This window comes from Scyliorhinus torazame, chromosome 15 (genome assembly GCF_047496885.1).
Source record: "Scyliorhinus torazame isolate Kashiwa2021f chromosome 15, sScyTor2.1, whole genome shotgun sequence".
Taxonomy (NCBI): Eukaryota; Metazoa; Chordata; class Chondrichthyes; order Carcharhiniformes; family Scyliorhinidae; genus Scyliorhinus; species Scyliorhinus torazame.
The window spans coordinates 203,048,374-203,070,565 of NC_092721.1; the positions used below are offsets into that span (position 1 = coordinate 203,048,374).

Below are 22,192 nucleotides of genomic sequence, written 5' to 3' on the forward strand. Positions count from 1 at the left end.
ACAGCACATACCACACAGCACATACCACACAGCACATACCACACAGCACATACCACACAGCACATACCACACAGCACATACCACACAGCACATACCACACAGCACATACCACACAGCACATACCACACAGCACATACCACACAGCACATACCACACAGCACATACCACACAGCACCCAGCACATACCACACAGCACCCAGCACATACCACACAGCACATACCACCCAGCACATACCACACAGCACATACCACACAGCACCCAGCACATACCACACAGCACCCAGCACATACCACACAGCACATACCACAGAGCACCCAGCACATACCACACAGCACATACCACACAGCTCATACCACACAGCACCCAGCACATACCACACAGCACCCAGCACACACCACACAGCACATACCACACAGCACACAGCACATACCACACAGCACATACCACACAGCACATACCACACAGCACATACCACACAGCACATACCACCCAGCACATACCACACAGCACATACCACACAGCACATACCACACAGCACTTACCACCCAGCACCCAGCACATACCACACAGCACATACCACACAGCACATACCACACAGCACATACCACACAGCACATACCACCCAGCACATACCACACAGCACATACCACACAGCACATACCACACAGCACTTACCACCCAGCACCCAGCACATACCACACAACTTGAGAATCTTGTGGTCCAGCTCACTGAACGCGTCTGGAGGCTCTGCATCCGCTGTGTAGTTATGATGTAAACCGACATGGCTCCAGCTGAGGGGGTTAAGGAGGCCCTGGACTCGCTTGCAGGTCGCAGAAATCTGCCACAGAGAAAGAGGCGAAACAGATCATCAGTGACTGAGTCCTTGATAAAAACTCACAGCAAGATACAGGGTGTAATAACTGTGCTGTCCTGAACTGCGCTCGTGTTCAATCAGGCCAGCGAGGAGTCTGGCTTTACACATGGTGAGGACCAGGATTGGATTTAGTGGGCCGCCTCGGAACAAAGAACAAAGAAATATACAGCACAGGAACAGGCCCTTCGGCCCTCCAAGCCCGTGCCGACCATGCTGCCCGACTAAACTACAATCTTCTACACTTTCTGGGTCCGTATCCCTCTATTCCCATCCGATTCATGGATTTGTCAAGATGCCCCTTAAATGTCACTATCGTCCCTGCTTCCACCACCTCCTCCGGCAGCGAGTTCCAGGCACCCACTACCCTCTGTGTAAAAAACTTGCCTCATACATCTACTCTAAACCTTGCCCTTCGCACCTTAAACCTATGCCCCCTAGTAATTGACCCTCTACCCTGGGGAAAAGCCTCTGACTATCCACTCTGTCTATGCCCCTCATAATTTTGTAGACCTCTATCAGGTCGCCCCTCAACCTCTGTCGTTCCAGTGAGAACAAACTGAGTTCATTCACCCACTCCTGATAGCTAATGCCCTCCATACCAGGCAACATCCTGGTAAATCTCCTATGCACCCTCTCGAAAGCCTCCACATCCTTCTGGTAGTGTGGCAACCAGAATTGAGCACTATACTCCAAGTGTGGCCCAACTAAGGTTCTCCAGCTGCAACATGACTTGACAATTCTTATACTCAATGCCCCGGCCAATGAAGGCAAGCATGCCGTATGTCTTCTTGACTACCTTCTCCACCTGTGTTGCCCCTTTCACTGACCTGTGGACCTGTACACCTAGATCTCTCTGACTGTCAATACTCTTGCGGGTTCTACCATTCACTGTATATTCCCTACCTGCATTAGACCTTCCAAAATGCATTACCTCACATTTGTCCGGATTAAACTCCATCTGCCATCTCTCCGCCCAAGTCTCCAAACAATCTAAATCCTGCTGTATCCTCTGACAGTCCTCATTGCTATCCGCAATTCCACCAACCTTTGTGTCGTCTGCAAACTTACTAATCAGACCAGTTACATTTTCCTCCAAATCAATTATATATACTACAAACCGCGAAGGTCCCAGCACTGATCCTTGCGGAACAGCCCTTCAATCAGAAAAGCATCCTTCCATTGCTACTCTCTGCCTTCTATGACCTAACCAGTTCTGTATCCATCTTGCCAGCTCCCCCCTGATCCCATGTGACTTCAGCTTTTGTACCAGTCTGCCAAAGAACAAAGAAATGTACAGAACTGGAACAGGCCCTTCGGCCCTCCAAGCCCGTGCCGACCAAGCTGCCCGACTAAACTACAATCTTCTACACTTCCTGGGTCCGTATCCCTCTATTCCCATCTTATTCATGTATTTGTCAAGATGCCCCTTAAATGTCACTATCGTCCCTGCTTCCACCACCTCCTCCGGCAGCGAGTTCCAGGCACCCACTACCCTCTGTGTAAAAAACTTGCCTCGTACATCTCCTCTAAACCTTGCCCCTCTCACCTTAAACCTATGCCCCCTAGTAATTGACCCCTCTACCCTGGGGAAAAGCCTCTGACTATCCACTCTGTCTATGCCCCTCATAATTTTGTAGACCTCTATCAGGTCGTCCCTCAACCTCCGTCGTTCCAGTGAGAACAAGCCGATTTTATTCAACTGCTCCTCATTTCTAATGCCCTCCATACCAGGCAACATTCTGGTAAATCTCTTCTGCACCCTCTCTAAAGCCTCCACATCCTCCTGGTAGTGTGGCGACCAGAAGTGAACACTATACTCCAAGTGTGGCCTAACGAAGCTTCTATACAGCTGCAACATGACTTGCCAATTCTTATACTCAATGCCCCGGCCAATGAAGGCAAGCATTGTGGATAGCATAATTGCTTCACAGCTCCAGGGTCCCTGGTTCGATTCCGGCTTGGGTCACTGTCTGTGCGGAGTCTGCACATCCTCCCCGTGTGTGCGTGGGTTTCCTCTGGGTGCTCCGGTTTCCTCCCACAGTCCAAAGATGTGCAGGTTAGGTGGATTGGCCATGATAAATTGCCCTTAGTGTTCAAAATTGCCCTTGGTGTTGGGTGGGGTTACTGGGTTATGGGGATAGGGTGGAAGTGTGGGCCTGGGTAGGGTGCTCTTTCCAAGAGCCGGTGTAGACTCGATGGGCTGAATGGCCTCCTTCTGCACTGTAAATTCTATGATTCTATGCCGTATGCCTTCTTGACTACCTTCTCCACCTGTGTTGCCCCTTTCAATGACCTGTGGACCTGTACACCTAGATCTCTCTGACTTTCGATACTCTTGAGGGTTCTACCATTCACTGTATATTTCCTACCTGCATTAGACCTTCCAAAATGCATTACCTCACATTTGTCCGGATTAAACTCCATCTGCCATCTCTCCGCCCAAGTCTCCAAACAATCTAAATCCTGCTGTCTCCTCTGACAGTCCTCATCGCTATCCGCAATTCCACCAACCTTTGTGTTGTCTGCAAACTTACTAATCAGACCAGTTACATTTTCCTCCAAATCATTTATATATACTACAAAAAGCAAAGGTCCCAGCACTGATCCCTGGCGGAACACCACTGGTCACAGCCCTCCAATTAGAAAAGCACCCTTCCATTGCTACCCTCTGCCTTCTATGACCTAGCCAGTTCTGTATCCACCTTGCCAGCTCACCCCTGATCCCATGTGACTTCAACTTTTGTACTAGTCTACCATGAGGGACCTTGCCAAAGGCCTAACTGAAGTCCAGATAGACAATATCGACTGTCCTACATGCATCAATCATCTTTGTGACGTCTTCGTAAAATTCTATCAAGTTACTGAGACACGGCCTCCCCTTCCCAAAACAGTGCTGCCTCTCACTAATACGTCCATTTGCTTCCAAATGGGAGTAGATCCTGTCTCAAAGAATTCTCTCCAGTAATTTCCCTACCACTGAAATAAGGCTCACCGGCCTGTAGTTCCCTGGATTATCCTTGCTACCCTTCTTAAACAGAAGAACAACATTGGCTATTCTCCAGTCCTCCGGGACATCACCTGAAGACAGTGAGGATCCAAAGATTTCTGTCAAGGCCTCAGCAATTTCCTCTCCAGCCTACTTCAGTATTCTGGGGTAGATCCCATCAGGCCCTGGGGACTTATCACCTTAATATTTTTCAAGATGCCCAACATCTCGGGCGAGATTCTCCGACCCCCCGCCGGGTCGGAGAATCGGCGGGGGCTGGCTTGAATCCCGCCCCCGCCAGTTGCCGAATTCTCCGGCACCGGATATTTGGCGCCGTTGGGAATCGCGCCACGCCGGTTGGCGGGCCCCCCCCCCCCGCCACGATTCTCCGGCCCAGATGGGCCGAAGTCCCGCTGCTAAAATGCCTGTCCCGCCGGCGTAGATTAAACCACCTACCTTACCGGCGGGACAATGCGGCGCGGGCGGGCTCCGGGGTCCTGGGGGGGGGCGCGGGGCGATCTGGCCCCAGGGGGTGCCCCCACGGTGGCCTGGCCCGCGATCGGGGCCCACCGATCCGCGGGCGGGCCTGTGCCGTGGGGGCACTCCTTCCCTTCCGCTTTCGCCACAGTCTCCACCATGGCGGAGGCGGAAGAGACTCCCTCCACTGCGCATGCGCGGGAATGCCGTGAGCGGCCGCTAACACTCCCGCTCATGTGCCGCCCGGAGATGTCATTTCCGCGCCAGCTGGCGGGGCACCAAAGGCCTTTCCCGCCAGCTGGCGAGGCGGAAATTCGTCCGGCGCGGGCCTAGCCCCTTAAGGTTGGGGCTTGGCCCCCCATGATGCGGAGCATTCCGCGCCTTCGGGGCGGCGCGATGCCCGACTGATTTGCGCCGTTTTGGGCGCCAGTCGGCGGACATCGCGCCAATACCGGAGAATTTCGCCCCTCGTCTTTTTGGATCTCAATGTGACCCAGGCTATCTACACACCCTTCTCCAGACTCAACATCCACCAATTCCTTCTCTTTGGTGAATACTGATGCAAAGTCTTCATTTAGGGCCTCACCCATTTCCTCTGGCTCCACACATAGATTCCCTTGTCTATCCTTCAGTGGGCCAACCCTTTCCCTGGCTACCCTCTTGCTTTTTATGTACGTGTAAAAAGCCTTGGGATTTTCCTTAACCCTATTTGCCAATGACTTTTCAAGACCCCTTCTAGCCCTCCTGACTCCTTGCTTAAGTTCCTTCCTACTTTCCTTATATTCCACGCAGGCTTCGTCTGTTCCCAGCCTTCTAGCCCTGACAAATGCCTCCTTTTTCTTTTTGACGAGGCCTACAATATCTCCCGTTATCCAAGGTTCCCGAAATTTGCTGTATTTATCCTTCTTCCGCACAGGAACATGCCGGTCCTGAATTCCTTTCAACTGACATTTGAAAGCCTCCCACATGTCGGATGTTGATTTGCCCTCAAACATCCTCCCCCAATTTAGGTTCTTCAGTTCCCGCCTAATATTGTTATACTTAGCCTTCCCCCAATTTAGCACATTCACCCTAGGACCACTCTTATCCTTGCCACCAGCACTTTAAAACTTGTGGTCACTGTTCCCGAAATGCTCCCCTACTGAAACTTCTACCACCTGGTCGGGCTCATTCCCCAATACCAGGTCCAGTACAGCCCCTTCCCTAGTTGGACTACCTACACACTGTTTTAAGAAGCCCTCCTGGATGCTCCTTACAAACTCTGTCCAAGCCCTAGCACTAAGTGAGTCCCAGTCAATATTGGGGAAGTTGAAATCTCCCATCACAACAACCCTGTTGCTTTTACTCCTTTCCAAAATCTGTCTACCTATCTGCTCCTCTATCTCCCGCTAGCTGTTGGGAGGCCTGTAGTAAACAGGTGATTAAGAAGGCAAATGGAGTTTTGTCCTTCATTTCTGGAGGGATGGAGTTCAAGACTAGGGAAGTTATGCTGCAATTGTATACGGTGTTAGTGAGGCCACACCTGGAGTATTGTGTTCAGTTTTGGTCTCCTTACCTGAGAAAGGACGAACTGGCACTGGAGGGTGTGCAGAGGAGATTCACTAGGTTAATCCCAGAGCTGAAGGGGTTGGATTACGAGGAGAGGTTGAGTAGACTGGGACTGTACTCTGATGCACAATCAATTACACTCAAGACGAAGTGATTTCATAACTGAAGGCTTTAATCTGCTAGAACTCTTCCCCAGCAGCTTCGGTACAGAAAGTGAAGGCTGCTGGGACGGCACCGTTTCTTATACTCCGCCTCTCAGGGCGGAGCTACGTACAACAGCCAATGGTAGACTCCTGGGTCTAACCAATGGTCATCAGCCTCTTAGGTACCGCAATACCTGGTACTCCACATTCACTCCGTTAAAAAAGAGCCCAGCGGGGGTGGTGGCCAGCGTTAATAGTCGCCTTTAGCATGGTATGACCAGGTATGGAGGTACCGTGATGTCGAGGATATTTACAAAGTGTTCACAGTGCAGCAATCAGTCGATCGGGTGGCCTGGTCGTCCTTCTGGAGCGTCTGGGTTTCGGCGCTGATTCTGATGGGGGTCCCGGCGGTTGCGACTCCGGGGGCGTGGTTTTGTCCTCCCTGGCAGCTTCGTCACCCCTAGGTGGCGCTGTGGGGGCAAAAGGTTGACACATGTGGGGGGCGCCTGGAGAGGGCATCGGTGGGTGGTTGGGGCTAAGGCAGGAGTGGCGGGAGTACTGACCCTCCAGTGAGGTGCTGTGGGGGAGGTGGGGTTGGGGCAATGGTTCGGGTGCGCGTGGGGTTCCGGCGGGCGCCAGGTCCCGAAGAGAGACTGTGTCTTGGCGGCCGTCAGGGAACGCTACGTAGGCGTACTGGGGGTTGGCATGCAGCAGGTCGACCCTCTCAACCAACGGGTCTGACTTGTGCGCCCGCACATGCTTCCGAAGCAGGATGGGTCCGGGTGTCGCTACCCAGGTTGGGAGCGAGGTCCCAGAAGAGGGCTTCCTGGGGAAAACAAGGAGACGTTCATGAGGTGTCTGATTTGTGGTTGTACAGAGCAGCGACCGGATGGAGTGGAGTGCCATCGGGAGGACTTCCTGCCAGCGGGAGACTGGGAGGTTCCTGGACCGTAGGGCCAGTAGAACAGTCTTCCAGACCGTTCCGTTCTCCCGCTCTACTTGCCCGTTTCCCCGGGGGCTGTAACTGGTCGTCCTGCTCGAGGCGATGCCCTTGCTGAGCAGGAATTGAGCAGTTCGTCGCTCATAAAGGAGGACCTCCTATACTGTGTATGTAGGTGGGTAAACCGAACAGTGTAAAGATACCCTGGAGGGCCTTGATGACGGTGGTTTCGGTCATGTCGGGGCAGGGGATGGCGAATGGGAACCGGGAGTACTCGTCAATCGCATTCAGGAAATATGTGTTGGGGTCGGTGGAGGGGAGGGGGCCTTTGAAATCCATACTCAGGCGTTCAAAGGGACGGGAAGCCTTTATCAGGTGCGCCCTCTCTGGCTGGCAGGAGTGCGGTTTGCACTCCGCGCAGATTCCCTGGTGACTGTCCTGACCTCCTCGATGGAGCAGGGCAGGTTGCGGGTCTTGATAAAATGGAAAAAGCGTGTGACCCCCGGGTGGCAGAGGTCCTCGTGGAGGGCTCGGAGGCGGTCCACTTGTGCAGTGGCACAAGTGCCGCGGGACAGGGCATCAGGAGGCTCGTTTAGCTTCCCGGGACGGTACAGGATCTCGTAGTTGTAGGTGGTGAGTTCTATCCTCCACCGCAAGATCTTGTCATTTTTAATCTTGCCCTGCTGTGCATTATCGAACATGAAGGCAACCGACCGTTGGCCGTGAGGAGAGTGAATTTCCTGCCGGCCAGGTAATGCCTCCAGTGTAGCACAACTTCTACTAAGACTTGTCAGGCAGGTAACGGGAACCAGCAGTCAGGAACTCAGGAGCCTCAGCCCTTGACCCTGTCCAACAGGTATGAGGCACTTGCTCCCTGTGTGGATGGCGAACAGGGCTGCAGGAAGGATGAGTCAGCTGACCAAGGCACCATGGTTCAGCAGGCCATTCAAGGGGAGGGAGTAAATAGGCAAGTTGTAGTTGTAGGGCATTCTATTATTCGGGGGGATAGACAGTATCCTTTGTGAGCAGGATAAAGAGTCCCGCATGGTATGTTGCCTGCCCGGTACTAGGGTGCGGGACATCTCTGACCGGCTTGAAAGGATACTGGAGAGGGAGGGGGAGGATCCAGTTATTGTGGTCCATGTCGGTACCAACAACATAGGCAAGTCTAGGAAAGAGGACCTGTTTAGAGATTATAAAGAGCTAGGATTCAAATTAAAAAACAGGTCCTCAAGGGTCATAATCTCTGGATTACTGCCCGAGCCACGTGCAAATTGGCATAGGGAGGCAAGAATAAGGGAAGTTAACACGTGGCTGAAAGAGTGGTGTGGGAAAGAGGGGTTCCTTTTCATGGGACACTGGCATCGGTTTTGGGACGGGGGGACCTATACCGTTGGGATGGTCTCCACCTGAACCGAGCTGGGACCAGCGTTCTGGCGAAAAGAGTAAATAGGGTGGTGAATAGGACTTTAAACTAGAGATTGGGGGGAAGGGAAAGTCAGGGAACCAAGAGGTGAAGTAATCAGTGGGAAGCGTAGCTGCTTAGGAATACAAAAAAGCACGAAAAGACAGAACTTAGGAGAGGTTATGATAGTCCCCATCCCACAAAATATGACACGTGTATGGAAAGGCTCAGTAAACCAAGGTCCACCACACTAAGAAAACAAAAAGGGACGGTCAATAGAAAATTAAAGGTGCTATATTTAAATGCGCGCAGTGTACGGAACAAGGTAGGTGAGCTTGTGGCCCAGATTGCGACTGGCAGGTATGATGTGGTAGGCATCACAGAGACATGGTTGCAGGGGGTTCAGGACTGGCATTTAAACATCCAGGGATTCACAACCTATCGAAAAGACAGAGAGGTGGACAGAGGGGGCGGGGTTGCCTTGTTAATTAGGAATTAAATTAAATCAATAGCACTAAACGACATAGGGTCAGATGATGTGGAGTCTGTGTGGGTAGAGTTGAGGAACCACAAAGGCAAAAAAACATAATGGGAGTTATGTACAGGCATCCTAACAGTGGTCAGGACCAGGGGCACAAAATGCACCACAAAATAGAAAGGGCATGTCAGAAAGGCAAGGTCACAGTGATCATGGGGGACTTCAATATGCAGGTGGACTGGGTAAATAATGTTGCCAGTGGACCCAAAGAAAGGGAATTCATTGAATGTTTACAAGAGGGCTTTTTGGAACAGCTTGTGATGGAGCCCACGAGGGAACAGGCCATTCTGGACTTAGTGTTATGTAATGAGCCTGACTTGATTAAAGATCTTAAAGTAAGGGAACACTTAGGAGGCAGAGTTCATAATATGGTAGAATTCAGTCTGCAATTTGAAAGAAAGAAGGTAGAATCAGATGTAAAGGTGTTACAGTTAAATAATGGTAACTACAGGGACATGAGGGAGGAACTGACGAAAATCGACTGGGAGCAGAGCCTGGTGGGAAAGACAGTAGAACAGCAATGGCAGGAGTTTCTGGGAGTAATTGAGGACACAGTACAGAGGTTCATCCCAAAGAAAAGAAAGGTTATCAGAGGGGGGATTAGGCAGCCATGGCTGACAAAGGAAGTCAGGGAATGCATCAAAGCAAAAGAGAAAGCCTATAATGTGGCAAATTGTAATGGGAAGTAAGAAGATTGGGAAGGCTACAAAAACAGAGGATAACAAAGAGAGAAATAAGGAAAGAGAGGAGCAAATATGAAGGTAGGCTAGCCAGTAACATCAGGAATGATAGTAAAAGCTTCTTTAAATGCATTTAAAACAAATGGGCGGCAAAAGTAGACATTGGGCCGCTCCAAAATGACGCTGGTAATCTAGTGATGGGAGCCAAGGAAATAGCTGAGGAACTAAATAAGTACTTTGCGTCAGTCTTCACAGTAGAAGACATGAGTAATATCCCAACAATTCAGGAGAGTCAGGGGGCAAAGTTGAATATGGTAGCCATCACAAAGGAGAAAGTGCTAGAGAAACTAAGAGGTCTAAAAATTGATAAATCTCCAGGCCCAGATGGGCTACATCCTAGAGTTCTAAAGGAGATAGCTGAAGAAATAGTGGAGGCGTTAGTTATGATCTTTCAAAAGTCACTGGAGTCAGGGAAAGTCCCAGAGGATTGGAAAATCACTGTTGTAACCCCCCTGTTCAAGAAAGGAACAAGAAAAAAGATGGAAAATTATAGGCCAATTAGCCTAACCTCGGTTGTTGGCAAGATTCTAGAATCCATCGGTAAGAATGAGATTTCTAAATTCTTGGAAGTGCAGGGTCGGATTAGGACAAGTCAGCATGGATTTAGTAAGGGGAGGTCGTGTCTGACAAACCTGTTAGAGTTCTTTGAAGAGATAACAAATAGGTTAGACCAAGGAGAGCCTATGGATGTTATCTACCTTGACTTCCAAAAGGCCTTTGATAAGGTGCCTCACAGGAGACTGCTGAGTAAAATAAGGGCCCATGGTATTCGAGGCAAGGTACTAACATGGATTGACGATTGGCTGTCAGGCAGAAGGCAGAGAGTTGGGATAAAAGGTTATTTTTCGGAATGGCAACCGGTGACGAGTGGTGTCCCGCAGGGTTCAGTGTTGGGGCCACAGCTGTTCTCTTTATGTATTAACGATCTGGATGACGGGACTGGGGGCATTCTGGCTAAGTTTGCCGATGATACAAAGATAGGTGGAGGGGCAGGTAGTATGGAGGAGGTGGGGAGGCTGCAGAAAGATTTAGACAGTTTAGGAGAGTGGTCCAAGAAATGGCTGATGAAATTCAACGTGGGCAAGTGCGAGGTCTTACACTTTGGAAAAAAGAATAGAGGCATGGACTATTTTCTAAACGGTGACAAAATTCATAATGCTGAAGTGCAAAGGGACTTGAGAGTCCTAGTCCAGGATTCTCTCAAGGTAAACTTGCAGGTTGAGTCCGTAATTAAGAAAGCAAATGCAATGTTGTCATTTATCTCAAGAGGCTTGGAATATAAAAGCAGGGATGTACTTCTGAAGCTTTATAAAGCATTAGTTAGGCCCCATTTAGAATACTGTGAGCAATTTTGGGCCCCACACCTCAGGAAGGACATACTCGCACTGGAGCGGGTCCAGCGGAGATTCACACGGATGATCCCAGGAATGGTAGGCCTAACATACGATGAACGTCTGAGGATCCTGGGATTATATTCATTGGAGTTTAGGAGGTTGAGGGGAGATCTAATAGAAACTTACAAGATAATGAATGGCTTAGATAGGGTGGACGTAGGGAAGTTGTTTCCATTAGCAGGGGAGACTAGGACCCGGGGGCACAGCCTTAGAATAAAAGGGAGTCACTTTAGAACAGAGATGAGGAGAAATTTCTTCAGCCAGAGAGTGGTGGGTCTGTGGAATTCATTGCCACAGAGGGCGGTGGAGGCCGGGACGTTGAGTGTCTTTAAGACAGAAGTTGATAAATTCTTGATTTCTCGAGGAATTCAGGGCTATGGAGAGAGAGCGGGTAAATGGAGTTGAAATCAGCCATGATTGAATGGTGGAGTGGACTCGATGGGCCAAATGGCCTTACTTCCGCTCCTATGTCTTATGGTCTATTGCGCCTCTTTTTCGACCGAGGGGTGGCGAATTTCGGAAGCATGGAGGGTACGGGAGAAGAAAGCCACGGGCCTGCCCGCCTGGTTGAGGGTGGCCGCCAGGGCGACGTCGGACGCATCGCTCTTGACTTGGAAGGGGAGGGACTCGTCGATGGCGTGCATCGTGGCCTTTGCGATGTCCGCTTTGATGCGGCTGAAGGCCTGGCGGGCCTCCGTCGACAGGGGGAAGGTTGTGGACTGGATCAGGGGTCGAGCCTTGTCTGCGTAATTAGGGACCCACTGGGCATAATAGCTGAAGAAGCCGAGGCAGCGCTTTAGGGCCCTGGGGCAGTGAGGAAGGGGAACTCCATGAGGGGGCGCATGCGCTCAGGGTCGGGGCCTATGACTCCACTTCGCACTACGTAGCCTAGGATGGCTAGACGGTCGGTGCTAAACACGCATTTATCCTTATTGTATGTCAGATTAAGGATTTTCGCGGTCTGGAGAAATTTTCGGAGGTTGGTGTCGTGGTCCTGCTGGTCATGGTTGCAGATGGTGACGTTATCAAGATACGGGAACGTTGCGCGTAAGCCGTACCGGTCAACCATTCGGTCCATCTCTCGCTGGAAGACCCAGACCCCATTAATGACACCAAAGGGAACTCTTAAAAATTGATAGAGCCGCCCATCTGCTTCGAAGGCAGTGTACTGGCGGTCACCATTACGGAGGGGTAGCTGGTGGTAGGCAGACTTGAGATCCACCATGGAGAAGACCTTGTATTGTACGATCCTGTTTACCAGGTCGGCTATATGGGGGAGAGGGTACGCATCCAGCTGCGTAAACCTGTTGATGGTCTGGCTGTAGTCAATGACCATCCTATGTTTCTCCCCGGTCTTTACCACCACTACTTGAGCTCTCCAGGGACTGTTGCTCGCTTCGATGACCCCTTCCCCCAGCAGCCTTTGGACCTCCGACCTGATGAAGGTCCGGTCCTGGGCACTGTACTGCCTGCTCCTGGTGGCGACGGGTTTGCAATCCGGGGTGAGGTTCGCAAACAGGGAAGGCAGGTCGACCTTAAGGGTCGCGAGGCCGCAGACAGTAAGGGGGGGTATAGGGCTGCCGAATTAAAAAGTCAGGCTTTGCAAATGGCATTGCAAATCCAGCCCCAGGAGGATAGCCGCGCAGAGGTGCAGCAGGACGTACAGGCGGAAATTGTTGAATTCCCTGCCTTGGACAGTGAGGTTCGCTAGGCAGAACCCCTTTATCTCCACCGAGTGTGACCCGGAGGCCAGGGAGATCCTTTGGTTTACAGGGTGGGTTACAAGTGAACAGCGCCTTACCGTGTCGGGGTGAACAAAGCTTTCCGTGCTCCCAGAGTCAATCAGGCAAGACGTCTCGTGGCCGTTGATGAAGACCGTCGTTGTAGCTGTTGCGAGTGTTCGGGGTCGACTTTGGTCCAGTGTCACCGAGGCCAGATGAAGCAATTGCGAGTTCTGATCGGGCAGCGTGTAGTCGGCCGTGCTGGGGGCCTGGGGCCCCATCCAAGATGGCGTCACCCATGGGTCGCACATGGTGTCCGGGGATGAACAAGATGGCGGCGGCGATGGACAAAATGGCGGCGCCCACCCGTCAAGCGTGGTGTCCGGGGGGGCAAGATGGCCACGCCCGTGGGTCGCTCGTGGTCCTAGGATAGGGGGGTGGCGGTGAGCGCTGGCCGGTCGGGGCCTGAAGGTGGGGTTGCCGCGGCGGTCCACAGTCGCTGGAGACCGCAGCCAGGGCGCGGGCCTGGCAGACCCCCACAAAGTGGCCCTTCTTGCCGCACCCTTTGCAGGCAGCGGTGAGGCCGGGCAGCGCGGGCGGGGATGATTCGCCTGCCCGCAGAAGAAACAGCGGGATCCGGTGGCGTTAGCGGGCCGTCTCGTAGCGCAGGCCTGCGGGGTCAGGGGGAAGGTCTGTGGGGCTGCCGCTGTGGGGTGCCACGCAGCCCAGGGGGCCGCCGCGCGGTCGGGCGCAAAAGACGGCGCATTTTTGTAGGCAACGTCCATGGACCCTGCCAGGGCCCGTGCCTCTGTAAGTCCCAGAGTGTCCCTTTCTAGGAGCCTTCGGCGGATATTGGGGAAGGTCATACCTGCAACGAAAGCATCCCTGATTAAAAGTTCCATGTGCTCGCTCCCCGAAACTTGCGGGCAGCCACAGTTTCGGCCCAGCACCAGTAGCGCCCAGTAGAAATCTTCCAACGTTTCCTCGGGGCTTTGCCGCCTAGTCGCAAGCAGGTGACGAGTGTAGACCTGGTTTACAGGGCGGATATAATGTCCTTCTAGCAGTTTGATCGCGGCTGCATAGTTCTCTGCCTCCTCGATAAGGAGGTAGATCCCAGGGCTGACCCGTGAGTGCAGGAGATGCATTTTCTGTCCTTCAGTGGGGGTGCCTCCGGCCGTCTCGAGGTAGCCTTTAAAGCACGCCAGCCAGTGTTTAAAAATTGCAGCAGAGCTCTCCGCGTGGGGGCTGAGCTGAAGATCAATCCTTCCAGCTTAAGTTGTAGTAGATTAAATTGATGCGCAATCAATTACACTCAAGACAAAGTGATTTCATAACTGAAGGCTTTAATCTACTAGAACTCTTCCCCAGCAGCTTCGATACAGAAAGTGAAGGCTGCTGGGACGGCACAGTTTCTTCTGCTCCGCCTGTCAGGGCGGAGCTACGTACAACAGCCAATGGTAGACTCCTGGGTCTAACCAATGGTCATCAGCCTCTTAGGTACCGCAATACCTGGTACTACCACATACTCATTGGAATTTAGAAGGATGTGGGGAGATCTTATAGAAACATATAAAATTATGAAGAGAATAGATAGGATAGATGAGGGCAGGTTGTTTCCACTGGCGGGTGAAAGCAGAACTAGGGGGCATAGCCTCAAAATAAGGGGAAGTAGATTTAGGATGGAGTGTAGGAGGAACTTCTTCACCCAAAGGGTTGTGAATCTATGGAATTCCTTGCCCGGTGAAGCAGTTGAGGCTCCTTCATTAAATGTTTTTAAGATAAAGATCGATAGTTTTTTGAAGAATAAAGGGATTAAGGGTTATGGTGTTCGGGCCAGAAAGTGGAGCTGAGTCCACAAAAGATCAGCCATGATCTCATTGAATGGTGGAGCAGGCTCGAGGGGCCAGATGGCCGACTCCTGCTCCTAGTTCTTATGTACTTATGTACTTATAAACCCCCAGCATTGTGACTGCACCCTTCTTATTCCTGATCTCTACCCATATCGCCTCGCTGCCCTCTGAGGTGTCCTCCCGTAGTACAGCTGTGATATTCTCCATAACCAGTAGCGCAACTCTGCCACCCCTTTTACATCCCCCTTTATCCCGCCTGAAACATCTAAATCCTGGAATGTTTAGGAGTCTGGTGACAGTGGGGAAGAAGCTGTTTTTGAATCTGGCTTGTGCGTGTTCTCAGACTTTTGTATCTCCTGCCCGATGGAAGAAGTTGGAAGAGTGAGTAAGCCGGGTGGGAGGGGGTCTTTGATTATGCTGCCCGCTTTCCCCAGGCAGCGGGAGGTGTAGATGGAGTCCATGGATGGGAGGCAGGTTTGTGTGATGGACTGGGCGGTGTTCACGACTCTCTGAAGTTTCTTGCGTTCCTGGGCCGAGCAGTTGTCATACCAGGCTGTGATGCAGCCCGATAGGATGCTTTCTATGGTGCATCTGTAAAAGTTGGTAAGGGTTAATGTGGACATGCCAAATTTCCTTAGTTTCCTAAGGAAGTATAGGCGCTGTTGTGCTTTCTTGGTGGTAGCGTCGACGTGGGTGGACCAGGACAGATTTTTGGAGATGTGCACCCCTAGGAATTTGAAACTGCTAACCATCTCCACCTCGGCCCCGTTGATGCTGACAGGGGTGTGTACAGTACTTTGCTTCCTGAAGTCAATGACCAGCTCTTTAGTTTTGCTGGCATTGAGGGAGAGATTGTTGTCGCTGCACCACTCCACTAGGTTCTCAATCTCCCTCCTGTATTCTGATTCGTCATTATGCATGATCGGCCCACTATGGTCGTATCGTCAGCAAACTTGCAGATGGAGTTGGAACCAAATTTTGTGTGATGGACTGGGCTATGTTCACAACTCTCTGAAGTTTCTTGCGGTCCTGGGCCGAGCAGTTGCCATACCAGGCTGTGATGCAGCCTGATAGGATGCTTTCTGTGGTGCATCTGTAAAAGTTGGTAAGAGTCAATGTGGACATGCCGAATTTCCTTAGTTTCCTGAGGAAGTATAGGCGCTGTTGTGCTTTCTTGGTGGTAGCGTCGACGTGGATGGACCAGGACAGATTGTTGGTGATGTGCACCCCTAGGAATTTGAAGCTGTCAACCATCTCCACCTCGGCCCCGTTGATGCTGACAGGGGTGTGTACAGTACTTTGCTTCCTGAAGTCAATGACCAGCTCTTTAGTTTTGTAGTTTTGCTGGCAACAGTTAGGGCAACACTTCCGTCCCTGGGATGAATTATAAAATGCTGCACTGGACAGACCAGCCTGGGTTACAGGCGTGAACCTACAACCTTCTGACGCTGATCCTCAGTGAGCCAAGCTGGGGGGTCGGAGGGGGGGAGCAGTTGTGAGTGAGGGTGGTAGTGTCGACATTGGGTTGGGTGTTTAAGGGATTGGGCAATATTTGGGAATATCAATGATCCCATACTCACATGTTTTTCCAGTAGGTTGAGCGATGGTTCGTCAGAAATGTCTAGCTGGCCACAATAAACCTGGGAAAAAGATTAATGACAAGGGAAAGATCAAAAAAATTATACTTGGAGATGATCATAAGTGTCATTCTTGCGGTGCGGTGTGTAGCGTCCCTGTCTCTGTATCAGTAGCTATGGGTTCAAATTCCCCCCCCCCCCCCACCCCGCCAGAGCTTGATGGCCGAGGAAGGCGCATCAGTAACGCAGACAACCAGATTGAGTGTCAACCTGCGAAATCCTTCCAAACACGCCAATGGCTGGCGGGAAGAGCGGGAGAGGCTTCTGGTCAGCCAGGCTTGATGGGAGTATCAGCCCCTCAAGCTATAAGCCTCTGGTGACAGACTTGCACCTTGGTCCAGGAATAACTAGCTACAAAACGGACACAAGCCTGACTTAGTGCACCTGTATGTGTGGGAAGGGAATTGCAATTGAAATTGGAAAATAAGCATCATCGAAGAGGGAGTTTTTTTTCTTTATTCATTTCATAGTGTCTGGGCATCTCTGGCAAGGTCAGCATTTTCATTTCATTTGTTGCCCATCGCTAATTGCCCTTGTACTGAATGGTTTGCTAGACCATATGGGTGGCACGGTGGCACAGCAGTTAGCACTGCTGCCTCACAGCGCCAGGGTCCCAGGTTCGATTCCCCGCTGGGTCACTGTCAGTGCGGAGTCTGCACGTTCTCCCCGTGTGTGCGTGCGTTGCCTCCGGGTGCTCCGGTTTCCCCCCACAGTCCAAAGATGTGCAGATTAGGTGGTGTTATGGGGTTAGGGCGGGGAAGTTGGCCTAGATAGGGTGCTCTGTCGAGAGTCGCTGCAGACTCGACGGGCCGAATGGCCTCCTTCTGCACTGTAGGATGCTAGGATTTCAGAAGGCTCTAAAGAGTCAACCAAACCGTCATATCAGACTCGATGGCTAACTCTGTTTCTGTCTCCACAGACGCTGCCAAACTTGCTGACCTTTTCCAGAATTTTCTGTTTTCGTTTCCGGTCTGCAGTATTTTCCTTTAACATAAAAAGCAACCACATTGCTGTGGGTCTGGAGTCACATGTAGGCCAGACCGGGTAAGGACGGCAGATTTCCTTCCCTAAAGGACATTAGTGAAGCAGATGGGTTTTTACAGGAAGCGATGATAGTTTCATGGTTACCATCACGGAGACTCGCTTTATATTCCAGATTTATTAATTGAACTTAAATTCCACCAGCTCCTGGGGTGGGATTGAACCTGTGACCCCGGAGCATCACCCTGGGGCCTCTGGATTATTAAATTTTGAACTGAATTAACACCACAGCACAGCTTCCCCACAATGAAGACTGGGTGGTCCATATTGTCTAGCTGGAGTATTTGGGGCGATATGACCACAGAACAATTTCCAGGGAGGAGTCAGTCTTCAGCAGAGGAAGAGGAATGGAAAAAGTAAGAATGGTTTTCTCATCTCCTTCCCCAGCTCTCTCTCTCTCTCCGTCTTCCTCCCACCTTCCTCCTCTTTCCCTTTCCCTCACTCTCCCTCCCCCTCTCTCGCTCCCTCCCCCTCTCTTTCTCTCCCTCCCCCTCTCTCTCTCTCACTCCCTCCCCCTCTATCCCACCCCTTTTTCCCTCCCTCGCTCTCCCTCCCCTCTTTCTCTCTCCCTCCCTCTGTCTCTATCCCTCTCTCTCTCACTCGATCTCTCCCTCTCTGTTTCTCTCCTCTCTCTCTCTCTCGCTCCCGTTCTCCCTCTCTATCCCTCCACCCTCTCTAACTCTCCCTCTCTCTCTCTCCCTCTCGATCCCTCCCCCCTTTTCCCTCTCTCTTGCACTCCCTCCCTCTCTCTCTCCCTCCCCCTCGCTCTCCTTCCCCATCTCTCCCTTTCTCTCCTCTCTCTTTCTATCTCTCTCCCTCCCTCCCTCCCATCGCTCTCCCTCGCTCGCTCTCTGCGGTATGAACAACTCACACACAAAGGAGCAGAAACCCGTGAAGACGGAGATAGTCCCTCTTACCAAAATCACAGCGATCACTCTCCCTACATCCTCGTCTGCCACCGGCATGATTATCACTGTCAGAGAGAAGACAAAAAATGAAAGGCGATTTACTCCTTCCACCCAACACCTGGTCAGTGGGGGCAAGTGGCCAATGGGGGTGGGGGGTAATGGGGGCAAGTGGCCAATGGGGGCGGGGGTGGGGTGGGCTGTTACAGGGCGAAAAAGAGGAAAGAAGGGACCAAGAGGGGGGAAGTGAAGGACATAAGTCGGGGTTTGGGAAGCTGGGAGTGGGTGGGCAGCCAGATGGGAAGAGGTGCGGACGGGGTAGGGGTGGGAGGACAAGTGAGAGATATGGGGTCGGAGAGGTGGAGCTGATTGGGAAGTGCTGGATGAACCTTGTTTGTCGCTTGGCAAAGGTGCCACCAGATGCCTCATCCTGGGCACCAACACGTCCGTCTTGTGGAGCCCGTTACACTCGATCCTCTGCCTGGTAATTACTGCCTCTCTGAAAGAGAGAAAACGCATCCATTCAAAACACTGCAGCCAATAAACTGACCTAGCACTCCCAGTGCAGCACTGAGGCTCTGCTGCACTCTCTGAGGAGCCGTCTCTCATCTGAGGTCTGTGGTGTTCTTTGAGTTGCTAAATTCAGGATGGTTGGCGTAGTGTTCACACAGACCACAAAATCGCTTTAACTTGAACAAAACTATAAATTTATGAACACAACTAATTTGGATTCGACACGTACTCCTAAATAATACACAGTTGATAATCAACATATAATCTACACTCACCGACAACTAATCTCTACACTATTATAAACTATGATCTGCTCTTACTCACACTATATATACCTCATTCTTTCTCTCGCTAACTCCTTCACTTCTCTCCCCCCACAAGGCTTAGCATCAGTATCTTATATACTTGTACCTGTAGCTCCATCTAGTGGCTGATCTAGACATTTTATTCACCCTTGCAGTTCTTACATTTATGACAATACAACAAGATGATAGCCCAAGGTCCAGTCTGCCCTCTCCCCTCTCCTCCCAACGCCTCGATTTTGGAGAGGGGCAGGAAAGTTGTCCATCACCTCTGGGATCAATAACATTGGGGAAACAACTAGAGACAAAGCTATTTTTCAGCTGGCAGTACGTAATGAGGCAGGTTTAATTAAGCACTTAGTAAAAGGTGCTCAGGAAAAAGTAATCATAATACAATTTATTTTCATATTAAGTCTGAGAGGGACACACTCCATCTGAAACTGAAATGGATCCAATTACATAGGGAGGAGGGAGAGTTGGCTAAGGCCAATTGGTAAATTGACTACAAGGTGCGGCCATACATTAAAAAAAAATTTAGAGTACCCAATTCACTTTTTCCAATTAAGGGGCAATTTAGCGTGGCTAATCCACCTACCCTGCACATCTTTGGGTTGTGGGGGTGAGACCCACGTAGACACTGGGAGAATGTGCAAACTCCACCCGGAGCTAGGATCGAACCTGGGACCTCGGCGCCGTGAGACTGCAGTGAGGTGCGGCCATGCATAAGCAGTGGGAAACATTTGAGGAAATCATTCAAGATGTTCAACAAAAATATGTTCCACTAAAAAAAAAACATTCAACCAGAAAGAACTGCTTAGGCAGTTCAGTAGATTTAGGATTGAGTTTAGGAGGAACTTCTTCACCCAAAGGGTTGTGAATCTATGGAATTCCTTGCCCAGTGAAGCAAAGGCTCCTTCTTTAAATGCTTTCAAGATAAAGATAGATAGTTTTTTGGGGAATAAAGGGTTATGGTGTTCGGGCGGGAAAGCGGAGCTAAAGGGGCAATTTAGCGTGGCCAATCCACCTACCCTGCACATCTTTGGGTTGTGGGGGCGAAACCCACGCAAACACGGGGAGAATGTGCAAACTCCAGATGGAGAGTGATCCAGAGCCGGGATCGAACCTGGGACCTCGGCGCCGTGAGGCTGCAGGGCTAACCCTCTGCGCCACCGTGATGCCCCTGACTCCATTCTACTGAAGAACAAGTGCCCTCGCCAGCTTCCAAAACAGAAACCGGATTTGTGAGCGGGACTCCAGGGTACATCCGCATGCCTGAGTGATTCTCATGGACTGTCAGGTAGTCTGCCACTCATTTCTGTCTCCAGACTCCTAAATTATGTTGTGACCATTTCTCTGAACCCACTATCCATGTGACTCTCAGCCTTGTGGATGCCACAGTGACTCCAGCCACTGCTTGAGTCCTAAAACCCAGAGCTCAAGTTACTACAGCTGGCAGCACTTCCTACACATACGAGTATCGAGGACACCAATAATGTGTGTGGATTCCCACATGTTACAGGACACACATTCCACTTGACTGATATTAAAAGCAGATGCTTTTATTGTTGCAAATGTCAAGTGGCTGTACCTTTAAGAAATGGGTGTTTATCAAATAGCTGCAGTAATGTCAGAGTGTGGGTGGAGCTGGGCTGTCTGTCTGTTTTTACTTTTGTTTTGAGCTGAAAAGCTGCTTTGTGGCTCTGTTTCTGGTTTTGTTTTCAGAGTTGGAGAGCTGCATTCAAAGCAAGCAGATGTGTAAAATGATCTTTCTCTCCACAAGCTAAAGAACGTCTTCAGCTCATTGGTGATTTCAAAGTAATACCCGTTTCTGTAGATAATTTAAACCTGCTGTCTGTAAAAAGAAAAAGGGTTTAACTTATGGATATTGCTGGGAAAGGTATTAAGGGTTACCTCTTGAGTATTGTATCTGTGGGGTTACGTGTTGGTGGTTGATAAGATGTTTACTGTGTGTTTATAAAATGTTAACTGGATTCATAGAATAAACACTGTTTTGTCCTAAAAATACTTAAGGTCTCTGTTGCACCACACCTGGAGAGTGGACCCTTGTGCTCCCCATAACCAAAATCCATTAAAAGTCGTGGGTCAGGTGAACTCCATGATATACTTTGGAGCTTTCTAAACCCGGGCCCATAATACAAAGTAAGTCTGGAAATTGGGAATGTTCTAGGAACCAGCAAAGGGAAATCAGCAAGTTGATACAAATGGGAGAAGAAAGACGATGGCTGGGATTTTCCACGACTGGTAAATTCAAGTGGCAGGTGGGCCAGAACCCTGGCCTTGGACAGTAAACTAACATTGAATATAAAGGCATATTATAATAGTGTTTATAAATATATCCAAAGGAGGAGAGTAGCTAAAGTAAAAGTGGGCCTCTTCGAGGCAGACACGAAATTACTCGAAGAACATGAAAGAGACGCTGAAAAATATTCTGTCACTATTTTTACAACAGAAAGTAAAAATTGCAGACCAGAAATAGAAACTAGCAAAGGAGCAAATAAGAGTGAGATTAAAATTGTCGGGAAAACCCAATAAATTGTTGTAATGGGGCTGTTTAGCACAGGGCTAAATCGCTGGCTTTGAAAGCAGACCAGGGCAGGCCAGCAGCACGGTTCAATTCCCGTAACAGCCTCCCCGAACAGGCGCCGGAATGTGGTGGCTAGGGTCTTTTCACAGTAACTTCATTTGAAGCCTACTTGTGACAATAAGCGATTTTCATTTTTTCATTTTCATGATATTTTTCTGTTGGTAATATTCGTGTCATTTCTTTTAAACCATTGGGGTATGTGAGTGGTTATTAAAGCCAGGGACAGACCGACTGTGTAAATTCAAACTATGGGTTCGCTATGGTAATGAGCATAGTGTCATGCAAGAGTGCCTTTAAGAAATGGATGTGTAAGCAATGTACCTTTAAGAAAACAGTGATGTCAAAGAGTGGGTGGAGCTCAGCTCAGTTCAGCCATTTTGAAGTTTCAGTTTTGAAAAGTGCCTGGCTGGTTTGCTGGGAGCTGATAAAAAGGAGAAAGCCAGTTTGCGATAGCAGCTTGAGAAGTTCTGGTTTGGAAAAGAGCTGGGTGTGTGTCTGTGTTTTGCGGTGAGCTGGATTTCTGCCATGAAAGACTATCTCTGGATCATTTGGGTGATTTAAAGTAAAGCCTT

General features: G+C 50.4%; 1 protein-coding gene across 14 annotated transcripts in view; it reads right to left on the bottom strand.

Moving 5' to 3' along the window:
• The window catches only part of pde2a (phosphodiesterase 2A), a 698,440-nt gene that overhangs the window by 315,083 nt on the left and 361,165 nt on the right, over positions 1 to 22,192 (bottom strand). For all 14 annotated transcript variants that reach the window (XM_072477464.1, XM_072477463.1, XM_072477456.1 and 11 more), the window contains 4 exons: positions 18,590 to 18,699; positions 18,213 to 18,268; positions 16,198 to 16,257; positions 698 to 839 (listed from right to left, as the gene is read on the bottom strand). In XM_072477464.1, the coding sequence (XP_072333565.1) occupies positions 698 to 839; positions 16,198 to 16,257; positions 18,213 to 18,268; positions 18,590 to 18,699 (368 nt within the window). The remainder of the gene's footprint in view (positions 1 to 697; positions 840 to 16,197; positions 16,258 to 18,212; positions 18,269 to 18,589; positions 18,700 to 22,192) is intronic.